The 18,611-nt window shown below is 49.5% G+C and overlaps 1 protein-coding gene across 1 annotated transcript in view; it reads left to right on the top strand.

Moving 5' to 3' along the window:
• Positions 1 to 2,805: 2,805 nt before the first annotated feature.
• The window catches only part of LOC145879559 (uncharacterized), a 38,437-nt gene continuing 22,631 nt past the window's right edge, over positions 2,806 to 18,611 (top strand). Inside the window, exons 1-4 of the mRNA XM_082975522.1 lie at positions 2,806 to 2,955; positions 4,706 to 4,774; positions 4,888 to 4,920; positions 6,691 to 6,759. Coding sequence (XP_082831648.1) covers positions 2,835 to 2,955; positions 4,706 to 4,774; positions 4,888 to 4,920; positions 6,691 to 6,759 — 292 coding nt within the window. The 5' untranslated portion in view covers positions 2,806 to 2,834. The remainder of the gene's footprint in view (positions 2,956 to 4,705; positions 4,775 to 4,887; positions 4,921 to 6,690; positions 6,760 to 18,611) is intronic.

Genomic DNA, 18,611 nt, shown 5'->3' with positions numbered 1-18,611 from the left:
CTTGTGTGGACCTGTGGGGATAAGAAAAACTAAAGGAGAATAAAAAGACAGTGGAGAGAGGGAGAGAAGGTGCTGCAGGGTTAAAGATGCACTCTAAAACGTTTGTATAATTTCAGCCACTAGTTTTGAAAGTGGTGCTCACGAGCCAAAACGGGTCCCAGTTTTTTTGCATACTATGTCATTCAATTGTGTACTATGTCATCCAGTTCTTGTGATATGTTACGAATTTTTCAATTTGTGTGATATCATCCCATTTTTTGCAATTCGTGTGATATGTTATGAATCTATTTTTTGCAATATGATTCAAATTTGTTTGTGCTTAAGATCCCAGAGTGCATCTTTAACAGGGGGTTGTGTGGAGAAAACATGCACCAGACAGGAACGGGCAGTCTTGTAGAGGGGTGGGGAGAAGGCCTTCAACCAATAAACAAGTCTGGAGGTTTCATCAGTGTTTATGACCTGGCATCTCTCTCTCCTCACTACCAAAATGGACGCTTCCTGGGCTCCCTCTATCAACCACCCTGCTGCCCTCTCTCTTTCTCTCTCTCTGCCAAAATATTCACTGTCCCTCTACCTCTCAATATGTCCCTGTACCTCTCGCTCTAAAGCTTTTTCTATGCTTACAATCTCACTTACTGTCCCTCTTCCCACACTTTTCTCTCAATGCTGAAGTTCTCCTTCTCTATACTTTGTCAAAACATTCTATCCCCAGTGAGCACCGACATGATGGATGGACGTTGTTTATTGGTAAAAATTGTGTCAGTCTCCCCATGCCTTGATTTTAACGTCTACAGACGTAGATATTTGAGCCAATCTGGCCTGGCAGGACCTTGATTTGGCCCCAAAATATATATTTTTTCAACATCCATAAAAGAGGTTGTTTCAACTTTCACTCTGTACCAAATCCGAACGTCCTTTGGACATCAGACAGAGTCATATTTTCTATGTCTTTTTGACTGGGTCTTGTTCACTATGCCCTCCCTCCCTATTTCTCAGGGTGAAAGCAGAGTGTTCAGAATGGCGGGTCGGTGTGTTCCCTGGCCTGATCTCTCCATCACTCAACCTGTCATCAGCCATGCCTGCCTGACCTTGTTAGGCCAGCTCTTCTCTCCTGCTCACCCCCCTCAACCCCTCCTCACCCCCAGGCTCATCCCCATTGACCATGTAGCCCCAATATGTCAGGGGGATAATGAGTGTGTGTCCCTCTTGAAGTGACTTTGGGAGAGAGGGAGAGAGAGCGCCAGTGGAGTTTTGTTGTATGTGACTGGTAGTATGTGTGACAATATTTATATTGGTCAAGTTCATGGAAGCCTGCTGCGCTCAGGTTTCCCCCAAACAAGCTATTAATGGTCCCCATGGAAACCCTCTTTTCAACACAAGTAGGGGATCAAACAAAGGGTCAGGAGTTTCGGTTGTGATATTCACTCATCTTTGTTGCAGTGCCTTTTGATGTTGCAATATAATTGTCTACTCTAGTTTCTTAATCCTGCACGGTCCTTCGGGTCCCACAGCAGATTTCTGCTTCAGCCCATCACCTAATTCAACTACCCAACCTAACGTAAGCCCTTGACAAGCGTGATAAGGTGTGTGTTAGTGCTGGGCACGATCAAAATACGCACCCCTGTGGGTCCCCAGGACCAGGATTAAGAACCCCATGAATACAGAAATATGTGTGACCTTTAGCTACAAGCAACTCTGAACAGTGATACAGGCCGTGCAAGCTTTTACTCCAGCCCAACACTAGCATGTCTCATTCATTCTAGCCCACGATAAGTTGTTGTACAGTTAGAGCTGGGCTGAAACAAAAGCCTGCACACACTGCTGCTCTTCTGAAACCCAAAATGGGCCATTTCTGAGCTGAGACCACACTCACCAACTACACTGTTGTTGTCTGGTGAATATAGCATATCTAATAAGGTGAAGTATCATACAAACTCATTCATAGAATCTACCCTGTAAAGACCTTTATTATACACAGATTTAAAATAGCTATTGATAATAAATGTGTATTTTGTGGTTGTTACCCAGACCATTTGTTTTAGGACTGTTCTTATGTCAGAAGATTTTGGAGTGAGTTAGAAGATTTTATTTGAAAAGAAACGACTATTAATGTTCATCTGAGAGACTCTGATATTATGTTATATCCAAATGATATGGACCCTGATTTAACTTTCATTGTTCAGTTTTCATGAAAGATTCTTTATCCATAAAATGAAGTGGGCAGAGAACAAAACCTTCTTCACATTATTTAAGATAGAATTGAAATATTATTTTGAAATGATCAGTAAATGTAAAAACAAAAAAGCAAAACGCACCGTAAAACTTTTAGACAAAATGAAAATGTAGTTGATATGTAATACTGTTAGGTTTATGTACTCTTGTTTGTATATTTCTGTTTTGTATTTGTTGTGTTCATAATAAAAATGAAAAAAACTCTCCAAGTACACTGCCCCGCCTAGTGGAGAAAGGGGATCACTGCAAACGCAAGGTCCGCCAGACCTGTACCAGTCATTCCATCATATTCCTTCAGCTGCTCTAAAGCATACTGGGCTAATTGTTATTGTTCATATTTATTACACAATATTCTACCTATCATCGTGTGTTGATCATTATTCTTTCAGTTGTTTCTATTTGTAAAGTGTAAGTTCCTAGTTCAATGTGCTGATAGATGTGTTTACTATTAGTGATGGTTATTGTGAAATCAGCAGAGATATATTTTTGATAATGAGTTTGTGTTGTTTGGGTGTATACAAAACCAACTCTGGACTAGAACAATTCTCCCTGAATTTCTACCAGATTGGAGGAGAGGAAAGTCTGAGAGAAAGAGAATTATAATGAGAGGGGAGGACAAGGGGTGGAGGAGAAGAAGGAGGAGGGGATGGAGAGAGAAGGAGGGGAAAGGAGAGAGGACAAAATATTCAAAACAAAGGACGTTTTTGGACGACAGGAAAAGTTGTGAGTATGAAAACATTGTGTTCTTTTCTTAATTTTGAAGACTATAAAGACATTAGTAGCACTGCAGTACTGTATATAGAATGTTTACAATAAATAACATGAAGTACATATACAAAAGATGTACAGAGAAACTAAACTACATTTTACTGCAAAAAACTAACTTTACATGAAGTCATCCTAATAGAATACTGTCTGTGAACTCATGGATGACAATATGTTATTCAGAACTAATGTATTTTAGAAAGCTATGTGCCCTGGCATACAAGAGTGTATAAATGAGTCAAAGCAAGTTAATTCAATTGAACGTATTCAGGGCCTGGGTAAGATGCTGGTAAAGGAGGAATGGGGTGTTAAACATATTGAATGACAAAACTGTTTGGACGCTTTAGAACATTCTTAATAAGGTTTAGGAAAAGAGAAGTGTATGAAAAGAGTGTGTATGAGAAAGGAGGAGTAGAGGGGTGCTCAGATAGGGCACAAAAACACATTCCTTTGTGAGAACTCATGTCTTGGACTCCAAACTCACACTGACACATCACAAGAGGAATGATGCAGGGAGAGAGCTAAGGGAGTGTGTGTGTGAGAGAGAGAGAGAGAGAGGATTAAAACAGCATCCTGATTCCAACTGCTTGATTAATACTGATTCTACCAACAGCACATATACTGATACTATCAACAGAACATATACTGATATTATCAACAGCACATATACTGATACTATCAACAGCACATATACTGATACTATCAACAGCACATATACTGATACTATCAACAGCACATATACTGATACTATCAACAGCACATATACTGATACTATCAACAGCACATATACTGATACTATCAACAGCACATATACTGATACTATCAACAGCACATATACTGATACTATCAACAGCACATATACTAACACTATCAACAGCACATATACTGATACTATGAACAGCACATATACTGATACTATCAACAGCACATATTCTGATACTATCAACAGCATATATTCTGATAGTATTAACAGCACATATACTGATACTATCAACAGCACATATACTGATACTATTAACAGCACATACACTGATACTATCAACAGCACATATACTCATACTATCAACAGCACATATACTGATAATATCAACAGCACATATACTCATACTATCAACAGCACATATACTCATACTATCAACAGCACATATACTGATACTATCAACAGCACATATACTCATACTATCAACAGCACATATACTCATACTATCAACAGCACATATACTGATACTATCAACAGCACATATACTGATACTATCAACAGCACATATACTGATACTATCTACAACACATACACTGATACTATCAACAGCACATATACTGATACTATCAACAGCACATATACTGATACTATCAACAGCACATATACTGATACTATCAACAGCACATATACTGATACTATTAACAGCACATATACTGATACTATCAACAGCACATATACTGATACTATCTACAGCACATACACTGATACTATTAACAGCACATATACTGTATCTAGCTCATTTACCTGGATTTCATCAGGTACACATTTCCTACAACTGCCTCAGAGAAGAATATACATTGCATTAGAAACAGCAGAGGTGGGGCCAGAGGGAGAGCAGAAGGAAGACGGAGGAAATGTAAAGTCCAGATATTGAAGAGTTCCTCTGTGTGAATTGAAACATATAAACTATTTTCCTCTTTGAGCTTTTGTGGGTCCTGTTTCCTTCAGCTCGTAAACATCCAGCTCTTACAAGGATGGGCAGTCTTCCAATCGCCCTGCTCCTCTGCGGTTTCCACGGTAACCCCTGACAAACACAACACACAAATCACCACCTTCAATTAGGTTTGAGTCCATCTCTGTTTGTTTTAACTGCATAAAACACTCCCCTCACATGGTTTTCTGTTCCACAGCCCTCACAGCTGTAGCCCAAGCCCCGCAGGCTGGTAATAATGCCCTCTATTCAATGGTCACACGTTATTTCAACAGACATTAAGATGCATGATACAGTTGAAGTCGGAAGTTTACATACATCTTAGCCAAATACATTTAAACTCAGTTTTTCACAATTCCTGACATTTAATCCTAATAAGAAGTCCCTGTCTTAGGTCAGTTAGGATCACCACTTTATTTTAAGAATGTGAAATGGCAGAACAATAGTAGAGAATGATTTATTTCAGCTTTAATTTCTTTCATCACATGACCCCCAGTGGGTCAGAAGTTTACATACACTCAATTAGTATTTGGAAGCATTGCCTTTCAATTGTTGAACTTGGGTCAAACATTTTGGATAGCCTTCCACAAGCTTCCCACAATAAGTTGGGTGAATTTTGGTCCATTCCTTCTGACAGAGCTGGTGTAACTGAGTCAGGTTTGCAGGCCTACTTGCTCGCACACACTTTTTCAGTTCTTCCCATACATTTTCTATAGGATTGAGATCAGGGCTTTGTGATGGCCACTCCAATGCCTTTACTTTGTTGTCCTTAAGCCATTTTGCCACAACTTTGGAAGTATTCTTGGGGTCATTGTCAATTTGGAAGACCCATTTGCAACCAAGCTTTAACTTCCTGACTGATGTCTTGAGATGTTGCTTCAATATATCCACATAATTTTCCTGCCTCATGATGCCATCTATTTTGTGAAGTGCACCAATCCCTCCTGCAGCAAAGCACCCCCACAACATGATGCTGCCACCTCCGTGCTTCATGGTTGGGATGGTGTCTTCGGCTTGCAAGCCTCCCCCTTTTTCCTCCAAACATAACGATGGTCATTATGGCCAAACAGTTCTATTTTTGTTTCATCAGACCAGAGGACATTTCTCCAAAAAGTACGATCTTTGTCCCCATCTGCAATTGCAAACCGTAGTCTGGCTTTTTTATAGCGGTTTTGTAGTTGTGGCTTCTTCCTTGCTGAGCGGCCTTTCAGGTTATGTCGATATAGGACTCGTTTTACTGTGGATATAGATACTTTGTACCTGTTTCCTCCAGCATCTTCACAAGGTCCTTTGCTGATGTTCTGGGATTGATTTGCACTTTTTGCACCAAAGTACGTTCATCTCTAGAAGACAGAACGCATCTCCTTCCTGAGCGGTATGACGGCTGCGTGGTCCCATGGTGTTTATATTTGCATATTATTGTTTGTACTGATGAACGTGATACCTTCAGGCGTTTGGAAATTGCTCTCAAGGATAAACCAGACTTGTGGAGGTCTACAATATTTTTCTGAGGTCTTGGCTGATTTCTTTTGATTTTCTCATGATGTCATGCAAAGAGGCACTGAGTTTGATGGTAGGCCTAGAAATATATCCGCTGGTACACCTCCAATTGACTCAAAAGATGTCAATTAGCCTATCAGAAGCTTCTAAAGCCATGACATGCTTTTCTGGAATTTATCAAGCTGTTTAAAGGCACGGTCAATTTATTGTATTTAAACTTCTGATCCAGTGGAATTGTGATACAGGGAATTATAAGTGAAATAATCTGTCTGTAAACAATTGTTGGAAAAATTACTTGTGTCATGCAGAAAGTAGATGTCCTAATCGACTTGCCAGAAATATAGTTTGTTGACAAGACATTTGTGGAGTGGTTGAAAAACAAGTTTTAATGACTCCAACCTAAGTGTATGTAAACTTCCGACTTCAACAACAGGTCTCTGTCTGTGAGTCATGCCGTGGGTAGACGTCGTTCTGATGCTGATTGTGTTTTCCCTGCTGGTAGAGGTGGAACTCCCCAGAGGTGACTGGAATGAAGAGGAGACTTTGGTGTCTGTCTCTACCCTACCACCTGGTGAGTGAGGTCTGTCTCTATCCTACCACCTGGTGAGTGAGGTCTGTCTCTACCCAACCACCTGGTGAGTGAGGTCTGTCTCTACCCTACTACCTGGTGAGTGAGGTCTGTCTCTACCCTACCACCTGGTGAGTGAGGTGTATGTCTCTACCCTACCACCTGGTGAGTGAGGTGTCTGTCTCTACCCTACCACCTGGTGAGTGAGGTCTGTCTCTACCCTACCACCTGGTGAGTGAGGTCTGTCTCTACCCTACCACCTGGTGAATGAGGTCTGTCTCTACCCTACCACCCGGTGAGTGAAGTCTGTCTCTACCCTACCACCTGGTGAGTAAGGTGTCTGTCTCTACCCTACCACCTGGTGAGTGAGGTCTGTCTCTACCCTACCACCTGGAGAGTGAGGTCTGTCTCTACCCTACCACCTGGTGAGTGAGGTCTGTCTCTACCCTACCACCTGGTGAATGAGGTCTGTCTCTACCCTACCACCTGGTGAGTGAAGTCTGTCTCTACCCTACCACCTGGTGAGTGAGGTGTCTGTCTCTACCCTACCACCTGGTGAGGGAGGTGTCTGTCTCTACCCTACTACCTGGGGAGTGAGGTGTCTGTCTCTACCCTACCACCTGGTGAGTGAGGTGTCTGTCTCTACCCTACCACCTGGTGAGTGAGGTGTCTGTCTCTACCCTACTACCTGGTGAGTGAGGTGTCTGTCTCTACCCTACCACCTGGTGAGTGAGGTCTGTCTCTACCCTACCACCTGGTGAGTGAGGTGTCTGTCTCTACCCTACCACCTGGTGAGTGAGGTGTCTGTCTCTACCCTACCACCTGGTGAGTGAGGTGTCTGTCTCTACCCTACCACCTGGTGAGTGAGGTGTCTGTCTCTACCCTACCACCTGGTGAGTGAGGTGTCTGTCTCTACCCTACCACCTGGTGAGTGAGGTCTGTCTCTACCCTACCACCTGGTGAGTGAGGTCTGTCTCTACCCTACCACCTGGTGAGTGAGGTGTCTGTCTCTACCTTACCACCTGGTGAGTGAAGTCTGTCTCTACCCTACCACCTGGTGAGTGAGGTCTGTCTCTACCCTACCACCTGGTGAGTGAGGTGTCTGTCTCTACCCTACCACCTGGTGAGTGAGGTGTCTGTCTCTACCCTACCACCTGGTGAGTGAGGTGTCTGTCTCTACCCTACCACCTGGTGAGTGAGGTCTGTCTCTACCCTACCACCTGGTGAGTGAGGTGTCTGTCTCTACCCTACCACCTGGTGAGTGAGGTGTCTGTCTCTACCTTACCACCTGGTGAGTGAGGTCTGTCTCTACCCTACCACCTGGTGAGTGAGGTGTCTGTCTCTACCCTACCACCTGGAGAGTGAGGTCTGTCTCTACCCTACCACCTGGTGAGTGAGGTCTGTCTCTACCCTACCACCTGGTGAATGAGGTCTGTCTCTACCCTACCACCTGGTGAGTGAAGTCTGTCTCTACCCTACCACCTGGTGAGTGAGGTGTCTATCTCTACCCTACCACCTGGTGAGGGAGGTGTCTGTCTCTACCCTACTACCTGGGGAGTGAGGTGTCTGTGTCTACCCTACCACCTGGTGAGTGAGGTGTCTGTCTCTACCCTACCACCTGGTGAGTGAGGTGTCTGTCTCTACCCTACTACCTGGTGAGTGAGGTGTCTGTCTCTACCCTACCACCTGGTGAGTGAGGTCTGTCTCTACCCTACCACCTGGTGAGTGAGGTGTCTGTCTCTACCCTACCACCTGGTGAGTGAGGTGTCTGTCTCTACCCTACCACCTGGTGAGTGAGGTGTCTGTCTCTACCCTACCACCTGGTGAGTGAGGTGTCTCTCTCTACCTTACCACCTGGTGAGTGAGGTCTGTCTCTACCCTACCACCTGGTGAGTGAGGTCTGTCTCTACCCTACCACCTGGTGAGTGAGGTCTGTCTCTACCCTACCACCTGGTGAGTGAGGTCTGTCTCTACCCTACCACCTGGTGAGTGAGGTCTGTCTCTACCCTACCACCTGGTGAGTGAGGTCTGTCTCTACCCTACCACCTGGTGAGTGAGGTCTGTCTCTACCCTACCACCTGGAGAGTGAGGTCTGTCTCTACCCTACCACCTGGTGAGTGAGGTCTGTCTCTACCCTACCATCTGGTGAGTCAGGTCTGTCTCTACCCTACCATCTGGTGAGTGAGGTGTCTGTCTCTACCCTACCATCTGGTTTGTGAGGTGTCTGTCTCTACCCTACCACCTGGTGAGTGAGGTGTCTGTCTCTACCCTACCACCTGGTGAGTGAGGTGTCTGTCTCTACCCTACCACCTGGTGAGTGAGGTGTCTGTCTCTACCCTACCACCTGGTGAGTGAGGTGTCTGTCTCTACCCTACCACCTGGTGAGTGAGGTGTCTGTCTCTACCCTACCACCTGGTGAGTGAGGTCTGTCTCTACCCTACCACCTGGTGAGTGAGGTGTCTGTCTCTACCCTACCACCTGGTGAGTGAGGTGTCTGTCTCTACCCTACTACCTAATGAGTGAGGTGTCTGTCTCTACCCTACCACCTGGTGAGTGAGGTCTGTCTCTACCCTACCACCTGGTGAGTGAGGTGTCTGTCTCTACCCTACCACCTGGTGAGTGAGGTGTCTGTCTCTACCCTACCACCTGGTGAGTGAGGTGTCTGTCTCTACCCTACCACCTGGTGAGTGAGGTCTGTCTCTACCCTACCACCTGGTGAATGAGGTCTGTCTCTACCCTACCACCTGGTGAGTGAGGTGTCTGTCTCTACCCTACCACCTGGTGAGTGAGGTGTCTGTCTCTACCCTACCACCTGGTGAGTGAGGTGTCTGTCTCTACCCTACCACCTGGTGAGTGAGGTGTCTGTGTCTACCCTACCACCTGGTGAGTGAGGTGTCTGTCTCTACCCTACAACCTGGTGAGTGAGGTCTGTCTCTACCCTACCATCTGGTGAGTCAGGTCTGTCTCTACCCTACCATCTGGTGAGTGAGGTGTCTGTCTCTACCCTACCATCTGGTGAGTGAGGTGTCTGTCTCTACCCTACTACCTGGTGAGTGAGGTGTCTGTCTCTACCCTACCACCTGGTGAGTGAGGTGTCTGTCTCTACCCTACCACCTGGTGAGTGAGGTCTGTCTCTACCCTACCATCTGGTGAGTCAGGTCTGTCTCTACCCTACCTTCTGGTGAGTGAGGTGTCTGTCTCTACCCTACCATCTGGTGAGTGAGGTGTCTGTCTCTACCCTACCACCTGGTGAGTGAGGTCTGTCTCTACCCTACAACCTGGTGAGTGAGGTCTGTCTCTACCCTACCATCTGGTGAGTCAGGTCTGTCTCTACCCTACCATCTGGTGAGTGAGGTGTCTGTCTCTACCCTACCATCTGGTGAGTGAGGTGTCTGTCTCTACCCTACTACCTGGTGAGTGAGGTGTCTGTCTCTACCCTACCACCTGGTGAGTGAGGTGTCTGTCTCTACCCTACCACCTGGTGAGTGAGGTGTCTGTCTCTACCCTACCACCTGGTGAGTGAGGTGTCTGTCTCTACCCTACCACCTGGTGAGTGAGGTGTCTGTCTCTACCTTACCACCTGGTGAGTGAAGTCTGTCTCTACCCTACCACCTGGTGAGTGAGGTCTGTCTCTACCCTACCACCTGGTGAGTGAGGTGTCTGTCTCTACCCTACCACCTGGTGAGTGAGGTGTCTGTCTCTACCCTACCACCTGGTGAGTGAGGTGTCTGTCTCTACCCTACCACCTGGTGAGTGAGGTCTGTCTCTACCCTACCACCTGGTGAGTGAGGTGTCTGTCTCTACCCTACCACCTGGTGAGTGAGGTGTCTGTCTCTACCTTACCACCTGGTGAGTGAGGTCTGTCTCTACCCTACCACCTGGTGAGTGAGGTGTCTGTCTCTACCCTACCACCTGGAGAGTGAGGTCTGTCTCTACCCTACCACCTGGTGAGTGAGGTCTGTCTCTACCCTACCACCTGGTGAATGAGGTCTGTCTCTACCCTACCACCCGGTGAGTGAAGTCTGTCTCTACCCTACCACCTGGTGAGTAAGGTGTCTGTCTCTACCCTACCACCTGGTGAGTGAGGTCTGTCTCTACCCTACCACCTGGAGAGTGAGGTCTGTCTCTACCCTACCACCTGGTGAGTGAGGTCTGTCTCTACCCTACCACCTGGTGAATGAGGTCTGTCTCTACCCTACCACCTGGTGAGTGAAGTCTGTCTCTACCCTACCACCTGGTGAGTGAGGTGTCTGTCTCTACCCTACCACCTGGTGAGGGAGGTGTCTGTCTCTACCCTACTACCTGGGGAGTGAGGTGTCTGTCTCTACCCTACCACCTGGTGAGTGAGGTGTCTGTCTCTACCCTACCACCTGGTGAGTGAGGTGTCTGTCTCTACCCTACTACCTGGTGAGTGAGGTGTCTGTCTCTACCCTACCACCTGGTGAGTGAGGTCTGTCTCTACCCTACCACCTGGTGAGTGAGGTGTCTGTCTCTACCCTACCACCTGGTGAGTGAGGTGTCTGTCTCTACCCTACCACCTGGTGAGTGAGGTGTCTGTCTCTACCCTACCACCTGGTGAGTGAGGTGTCTGTCTCTACCCTACCACCTGGTGAGTGAGGTGTCTGTCTCTACCCTACCACCTGGTGAGTGAGGTCTGTCTCTACCCTACCACCTGGTGAGTGAGGTCTGTCTCTACCCTACCACCTGGTGAGTGAGGTGTCTGTCTCTACCTTACCACCTGGTGAGTGAAGTCTGTCTCTACCCTACCACCTGGTGAGTGAGGTCTGTCTCTACCCTACCACCTGGTGAGTGAGGTGTCTGTCTCTACCCTACCACCTGGTGAGTGAGGTGTCTGTCTCTACCCTACCACCTGGTGAGTGAGGTGTCTGTCTCTACCCTACCACCTGGTGAGTGAGGTCTGTCTCTACCCTACCACCTGGTGAGTGAGGTGTCTGTCTCTACCCTACCACCTGGTGAGTGAGGTGTCTGTCTCTACCTTACCACCTGGTGAGTGAGGTCTGTCTCTACCCTACCACCTGGTGAGTGAGGTGTCTGTCTCTACCCTACCACCTGGAGAGTGAGGTCTGTCTCTACCCTACCACCTGGTGAGTGAGGTCTGTCTCTACCCTACCACCTGGTGAATGAGGTCTGTCTCTACCCTACCACCTGGTGAGTGAAGTCTGTCTCTACCCTACCACCTGGTGAGTGAGGTGTCTATCTCTACCCTACCACCTGGTGAGGGAGGTGTCTGTCTCTACCCTACTACCTGGGGAGTGAGGTGTCTGTGTCTACCCTACCACCTGGTGAGTGAGGTGTCTGTCTCTACCCTACCACCTGGTGAGTGAGGTGTCTGTCTCTACCCTACTACCTGGTGAGTGAGGTGTCTGTCTCTACCCTACCACCTGGTGAGTGAGGTCTGTCTCTACCCTACCACCTGGTGAGTGAGGTGTCTGTCTCTACCCTACCACCTGGTGAGTGAGGTGTCTGTCTCTACCCTACCACCTGGTGAGTGAGGTGTCTGTCTCTACCCTACCACCTGGTGAGTGAGGTGTCTCTCTCTACCTTACCACCTGGTGAGTGAGGTCTGTCTCTACCCTACCACCTGGTGAGTGAGGTCTGTCTCTACCCTACCACCTGGTGAGTGAGGTCTGTCTCTACCCTACCACCTGGTGAGTGAGGTCTGTCTCTACCCTACCACCTGGTGAGTGAGGTCTGTCTCTACCCTACCACCTGGTGAGTGAGGTCTGTCTCTACCCTACCACCTGGTGAGTGAGGTCTGTCTCTACCCTACCACCTGGAGAGTGAGGTCTGTCTCTACCCTACCACCTGGTGAGTGAGGTCTGTCTCTACCCTACCATCTGGTGAGTCAGGTCTGTCTCTACCCTACCATCTGGTGAGTGAGGTGTCTGTCTCTACCCTACCATCTGGTTTGTGAGGTGTCTGTCTCTACCCTACCACCTGGTGAGTGAGGTGTCTGTCTCTACCCTACCACCTGGTGAGTGAGGTGTCTGTCTCTACCCTACCACCTGGTGAGTGAGGTGTCTGTCTCTACCCTACCACCTGGTGAGTGAGGTGTCTGTCTCTACCCTACCACCTGGTGAGTGAGGTGTCTGTCTCTACCCTACCACCTGGTGAGTGAGGTCTGTCTCTACCCTACCACCTGGTGAGTGAGGTGTCTGTCTCTACCCTACCACCTGGTGAGTGAGGTGTCTGTCTCTACCCTACTACCTAATGAGTGAGGTGTCTGTCTCTACCCTACCACCTGGTGAGTGAGGTCTGTCTCTACCCTACCACCTGGTGAGTGAGGTGTCTGTCTCTACCCTACCACCTGGTGAGTGAGGTGTCTGTCTCTACCCTACCACCTGGTGAGTGAGGTGTCTGTCTCTACCCTACCACCTGGTGAGTGAGGTCTGTCTCTACCCTACCACCTGGTGAATGAGGTCTGTCTCTACCCTACCACCTGGTGAGTGAGGTGTCTGTCTCTACCCTACCACCTGGTGAGTGAGGTGTCTGTCTCTACCCTACCACCTGGTGAGTGAGGTGTCTGTCTCTACCCTACCACCTGGTGAGTGAGGTGTCTGTGTCTACCCTACCACCTGGTGAGTGAGGTGTCTGTCTCTACCCTACAACCTGGTGAGTGAGGTCTGTCTCTACCCTACCATCTGGTGAGTCAGGTCTGTCTCTACCCTACCATCTGGTGAGTGAGGTGTCTGTCTCTACCCTACCATCTGGTGAGTGAGGTGTCTGTCTCTACCCTACTACCTGGTGAGTGAGGTGTCTGTCTCTACCCTACCACCTGGTGAGTGAGGTGTCTGTCTCTACCCTACCACCTGGTGAGTGAGGTCTGTCTCTACCCTACCATCTGGTGAGTCAGGTCTGTCTCTACCCTACCTTCTGGTGAGTGAGGTGTCTGTCTCTACCCTACCATCTGGTGAGTGAGGTGTCTGTCTCTACCCTACCACCTGGTGAGTGAGGTCTGTCTCTACCCTACAACCTGGTGAGTGAGGTCTGTCTCTACCCTACCATCTGGTGAGTCAGGTCTGTCTCTACCCTACCATCTGGTGAGTGAGGTGTCTGTCTCTACCCTACCATCTGGTGAGTGAGGTGTCTGTCTCTACCCTACTACCTGGTGAGTGAGGTGTCTGTCTCTACCCTACCACCTGGTGAGTGAGGTGTCTGTCTCTACCCTACCACCTGGTGAGTGAGGTGTCTGTCTCTACCCTACCACCTGGTGAGTGAGGTGTCTGTCTCTACCCTACCACCTGGTGAGTGAGGTGTCTGTCTCTACCTTACCACCTGGTGAGTGAAGTCTGTCTCTACCCTACCACCTGGTGAGTGAGGTCTGTCTCTACCCTACCACCTGGTGAGTGAGGTGTCTGTCTCTACCCTACCACCTGGTGAGTGAGGTGTCTGTCTCTACCCTACCACCTGGTGAGTGAGGTGTCTGTCTCTACCCTACCACCTGGTGAGTGAGGTCTGTCTCTACCCTACCACCTGGTGAGTGAGGTGTCTGTCTCTACCCTACCACCTGGTGAGTGAGGTGTCTGTCTCTACCTTACCACCTGGTGAGTGAGGTCTGTCTCTACCCTACCACCTGGTGAGTGAGGTGTCTGTCTCTACCCTACCACCTGGAGAGTGAGGTCTGTCTCTACCCTACCACCTGGTGAGTGAGGTCTGTCTCTACCCTACCACCTGGTGAATGAGGTCTGTCTCTACCCTACCACCTGGTGAGTGAAGTCTGTCTCTACCCTACCACCTGGTGAGTGAGGTGTCTGTCTCTACCCTACCACCTGGTGAGGGAGGTGTCTGTCTCTACCCTACTACCTGGGGAGTGAGGTGTCTGTGTCTACCCTACCACCTGGTGAGTGAGGTGTCTGTCTCTACCCTACCACCTGGTGAGTGAGGTGTCTGTCTCTACCCTACTACCTGGTGAGTGAGGTGTCTGTCTCTACCCTACCACCTGGTGAGTGAGGTCTGTCTCTACCCTACCACCTGGTGAGTGAGGTGTCTGTCTCTACCCTACCACCTGGTGAGTGAGGTGTCTGTCTCTACCCTACCACCTGGTGAGTGAGGTGTCTGTCTCTACCCTACCACCTGGTGAGTGAGGTGTCTGTCTCTACCTTACCACCTGGTGAGTGAGGTCTGTCTCTACCCTACCACCTGGTGAGTGAGGTCTGTCTCTACCCTACCACCTGGTGAGTGAGGTCTGTCTCTACCCTACCACCTGGTGAGTGAGGTCTGTCTCTACCCTACCACCTGGTGAGTGAGGTCTGTCTCTACCCTACCACCTGGTGAGTGAGGTCTGTCTCTACCCTACCACCTGGAGAGTGAGGTCTGTCTCTACCCTACCACCTGGTGAGTGAGGTCTGTCTCTACCCTACCATCTGGTGAGTCAGGTCTGTCTCTACCCTACCATCTGGTGAGTGAGGTGTCTGTCTCTACCCTACCATCTGGTTTGTGAGGTGTCTGTCTCTACCCTACCACCTGGTGAGTGAGGTGTCTGTCTCTACCCTACCACCTGGTGAGTGAGGTGTCTGTCTCTACCCTACCACCTGGTGAGTGAGGTGTCTGTCTCTACCCTACCACCTGGTGAGTGAGGTGTCTGTCTCTACCCTACCACCTGGTGAGTGAGGTGTCTGTCTCTACCCTACCACCTGGTGAGTGAGGTCTGTCTCTACCCTACCACCTGGTGAGTGAGGTGTCTGTCTCTACCCTACCACCTGGTGAGTGAGGTGTCTGTCTCTACCCTACTACCTGGTGAGTGAGGTGTCTGTCTCTACCCTACCACCTGGTGAGTGAGGTCTGTCTCTACCCTACCACCTGGTGAGTGAGGTGTCTGTCTCTACCCTACCACCTGGTGAGTGAGGTGTCTGTCTCTACCCTACCACCTGGTGAGTGAGGTGTCTGTCTCTACCCTACCACCTGGTGAGTGAGGTCTGTCTCTACCCTACCACCTGGTGAATGAGGTCTGTCTCTACCCTACCACCTGGTGAGTGAGGTGTCTGTCTCTACCCTACCACCTGGTGAGTGAGGTGTCTGTCTCTACCCTACCACCTGGTGAGTGAGGTGTCTGTCTCTACCCTACCACCTGGTGAGTGAGGTGTCTGTGTCTACCCTACCACCTGGTGAGTGAGGTGTCTGTCTCTACCCTACAACCTGGTGAGTGAGGTCTGTCTCTACCCTACCATCTGGTGAGTCAGGTCTGTCTCTACCCTACCATCTGGTGAGTGAGGTGTCTGTCTCTACCCTACCATCTGGTGAGTGAGGTGTCTGTCTCTACCCTACTACCTGGTGAGTGAGGTGTCTGTCTCTACCCTACCACCTGGTGAGTGAGGTGTCTGTCTCTACCCTACCACCTGGTGAGTGAGGTCTGTCTCTACCCTACCATCTGGTGAGTCAGGTCTGTCTCTACCCTACCTTCTGGTGAGTGAGGTGTCTGTCTCTACCCTACCATCTGGTGAGTGAGGTGTCTGTCTCTACCCTACCACCTGGTGAGTGAGGTGTCTGTGTCTACCCTACAACCTGGTGAGTGAGGTCTGTCTCTACCCTACCATCTGGTGAGTCACGTCTGTCTCTACCCTACCATCTGGTGAGTGAGGTGTCTGTCTCTACCCTACCATCTGGTGAGTGAGGTGTCTGTCTCTACCCTACTACCTGGTGAGTGAGGTGTCTGTCTCTACCCTACCACCTGGTGAGTGAGGTGTCTGTCTCTACCCTACCACCTGGTGAGTGAGGTGTCTGTCTCTACCCTACCACCTGGTGAGTGAGGTCTGTCTCTACCCTACCACCTGGTGAGTGAGGTCTGTCTCTACCCTACTACCTGGTGAATGAGGTCTGTCTCTACCCTACCACCTGGTGAGTGAAGTCTGTCTCTACCCTACCACCTGGTGAGTGAGGTGTCTGTCTCTACCCTACCACCTGGTGAGTGAGGTCTGTCTCTACCCTACCACCTGGAGAGTGAGGTCTGTCTCTACCCTACCACCTGGTGAGTGAGGTCTGTCTCTACCCTACCACCTGGTGAATGAGGTCTGTCTCTACCCTACCACCTGGTGAGTGAAGTCTGTCTCTACCCTACCACCTGGTGAGTGAGGTGTCTGTCTCTACCCTACCACCTGGTGAGGGAGGTGTCTGTCTCTACCCTACTACCTGGTGAGTGAGGTGTCTGTCTCTACCCTACCACCTGGTGAGTGAGGTCTGTCTCTACCCTACCACCTGGTGAGTGAGGTGTCTGTCTCTACCCTACCACCTGGTGAGTGAGGTGTCTGTCTCTACCCTACCACCTGGTGAGTGAGGTGTCTGTCTCTACCCTACCACCTGGTGAGTGAGGTGTCTGTCTCTACCTTACCACCTGGTGAGTGAGGTGTCTGTCTCTACCCTACCACCTGGTGAGTGAGGTGTCTGTCTCTACCCTACCACCTGGTGAGTGAGGTCTGTCTCTACCCTACCACCTGGTGAGTGAGGTCAATCTCTACCCTACCACCTGGTGAATGAGGTCTGTCTCTACCCTACCACCTGGTGAGTGAAGTCTGTCTCTACCCTACCACCTGGTGAGTAAGGTGTCTGTCTCTACCCTACCACCTGGTGAGTGAGGTCTGTCTCTACCCTACCACCTGGAGAATGAGGTCTGTCTCTACCCTACCACCTGGTGAGTGAGGTGTCTGTCTCTACCCTACCACCTGGTGAATGAGGTCTGTCTCTACCCTACCACCTGGTGAGTGAAGTCTGTCTCTACCCTACCACCTGGTGAGTGAGGTGTCTGTCTCTACCGTATCACCTGGTGAGGGAGGTGTCTGTCTCTTCCCTAGTACCTGGTGAGTGAGGTGTCTGTCTCTACCCTACCACCTGGTGAGTGAGGTGTCTGTCTCTACCCTACCACCTGGTGAGTGAGGTGTCTGTCTCTACCCTACCACCTGGTGAGTGAGGTGTCTGTCTCTACCCTACCACCTGGTGAGTGAGGTCTGTCTCTACCCTACCACCTGGTGAGTGAGGTCTGTCTCTACCCTACCACCTGGTGAATGAGGTCTGTCTCTACCCTACCACCTGGTGAGTGAAGTCTGTCTCTACCCTACCACCTGGTGAGTGAGGTGTCTGTCTCTACCCTACCACCTGGTGAGTGAGGTCTGTCTCTACCCTACCACCTGGAGAGTGAGGTCTGTCTCTACCCTACCACCTGGTGAGTGAGGTCATTCTCTACCCTACCACCTGGTGAATGAGGTCTGTCTCTACCCTACCACCTGGTGAGTGAAGTCTGTCTCTACCCTACCACCTGGTGAGTGAGGTGTCTGTCTCTACCCTACCACCTGGTGAGGGAGGTGTCTGTCTCTACCCTACTACCTGGGGAGTGAGGTGTCTGTCTCTACCCTACCACCTGGTGAGTGAGGTGTCTGTCTCTACCCTACCACCTGGTGAGTGAGGTGTCTGTCTCTACCCTACTACCTGGTGAGTGAGGTGTCTGTCTCTACCCTACCACCTGGTGAGTGAGGTCTGTCTCTACCCTACCACCTGGTGAGTGAGGTGTCTGTCTCTACCCTACCACCTGGTGAGTGAGGTGTCTGTCTTTACCCTACCACCTGGTGAGTGAGGTGTCTGTCTCTACCCTACCACCTGGTGAGTGAGGTCTGTCTCTACCCTACCACCTGGTGAATGAGGTCTGTCTTTACCCTACCACCTGGTGAGTGAGGTGTCTGTCTCTACCCTACCACCTGGTGAGTGAGGTGTCTGTGTCTACCCTACCACCTGGTGAGTGAGGTGTCTGTCTCTACCCTACAACCTGGTGAGTGAGGTCTGTCTCTACCCTACCATCTGGTGAGTCAGGTCTGTCTCTACCCTACCATCTGGTGAGTGAGGTGTCTGTC

Source organism: Salmo salar, chromosome 05, assembly GCF_965601325.2.
Source record: "Salmo salar chromosome 05, fSalSal1, whole genome shotgun sequence".
NCBI classification, from domain to species: domain Eukaryota; kingdom Metazoa; phylum Chordata; class Actinopteri; order Salmoniformes; family Salmonidae; genus Salmo; species Salmo salar.
This window is presented reverse-complemented; position numbering and strand designations above follow the sequence as displayed.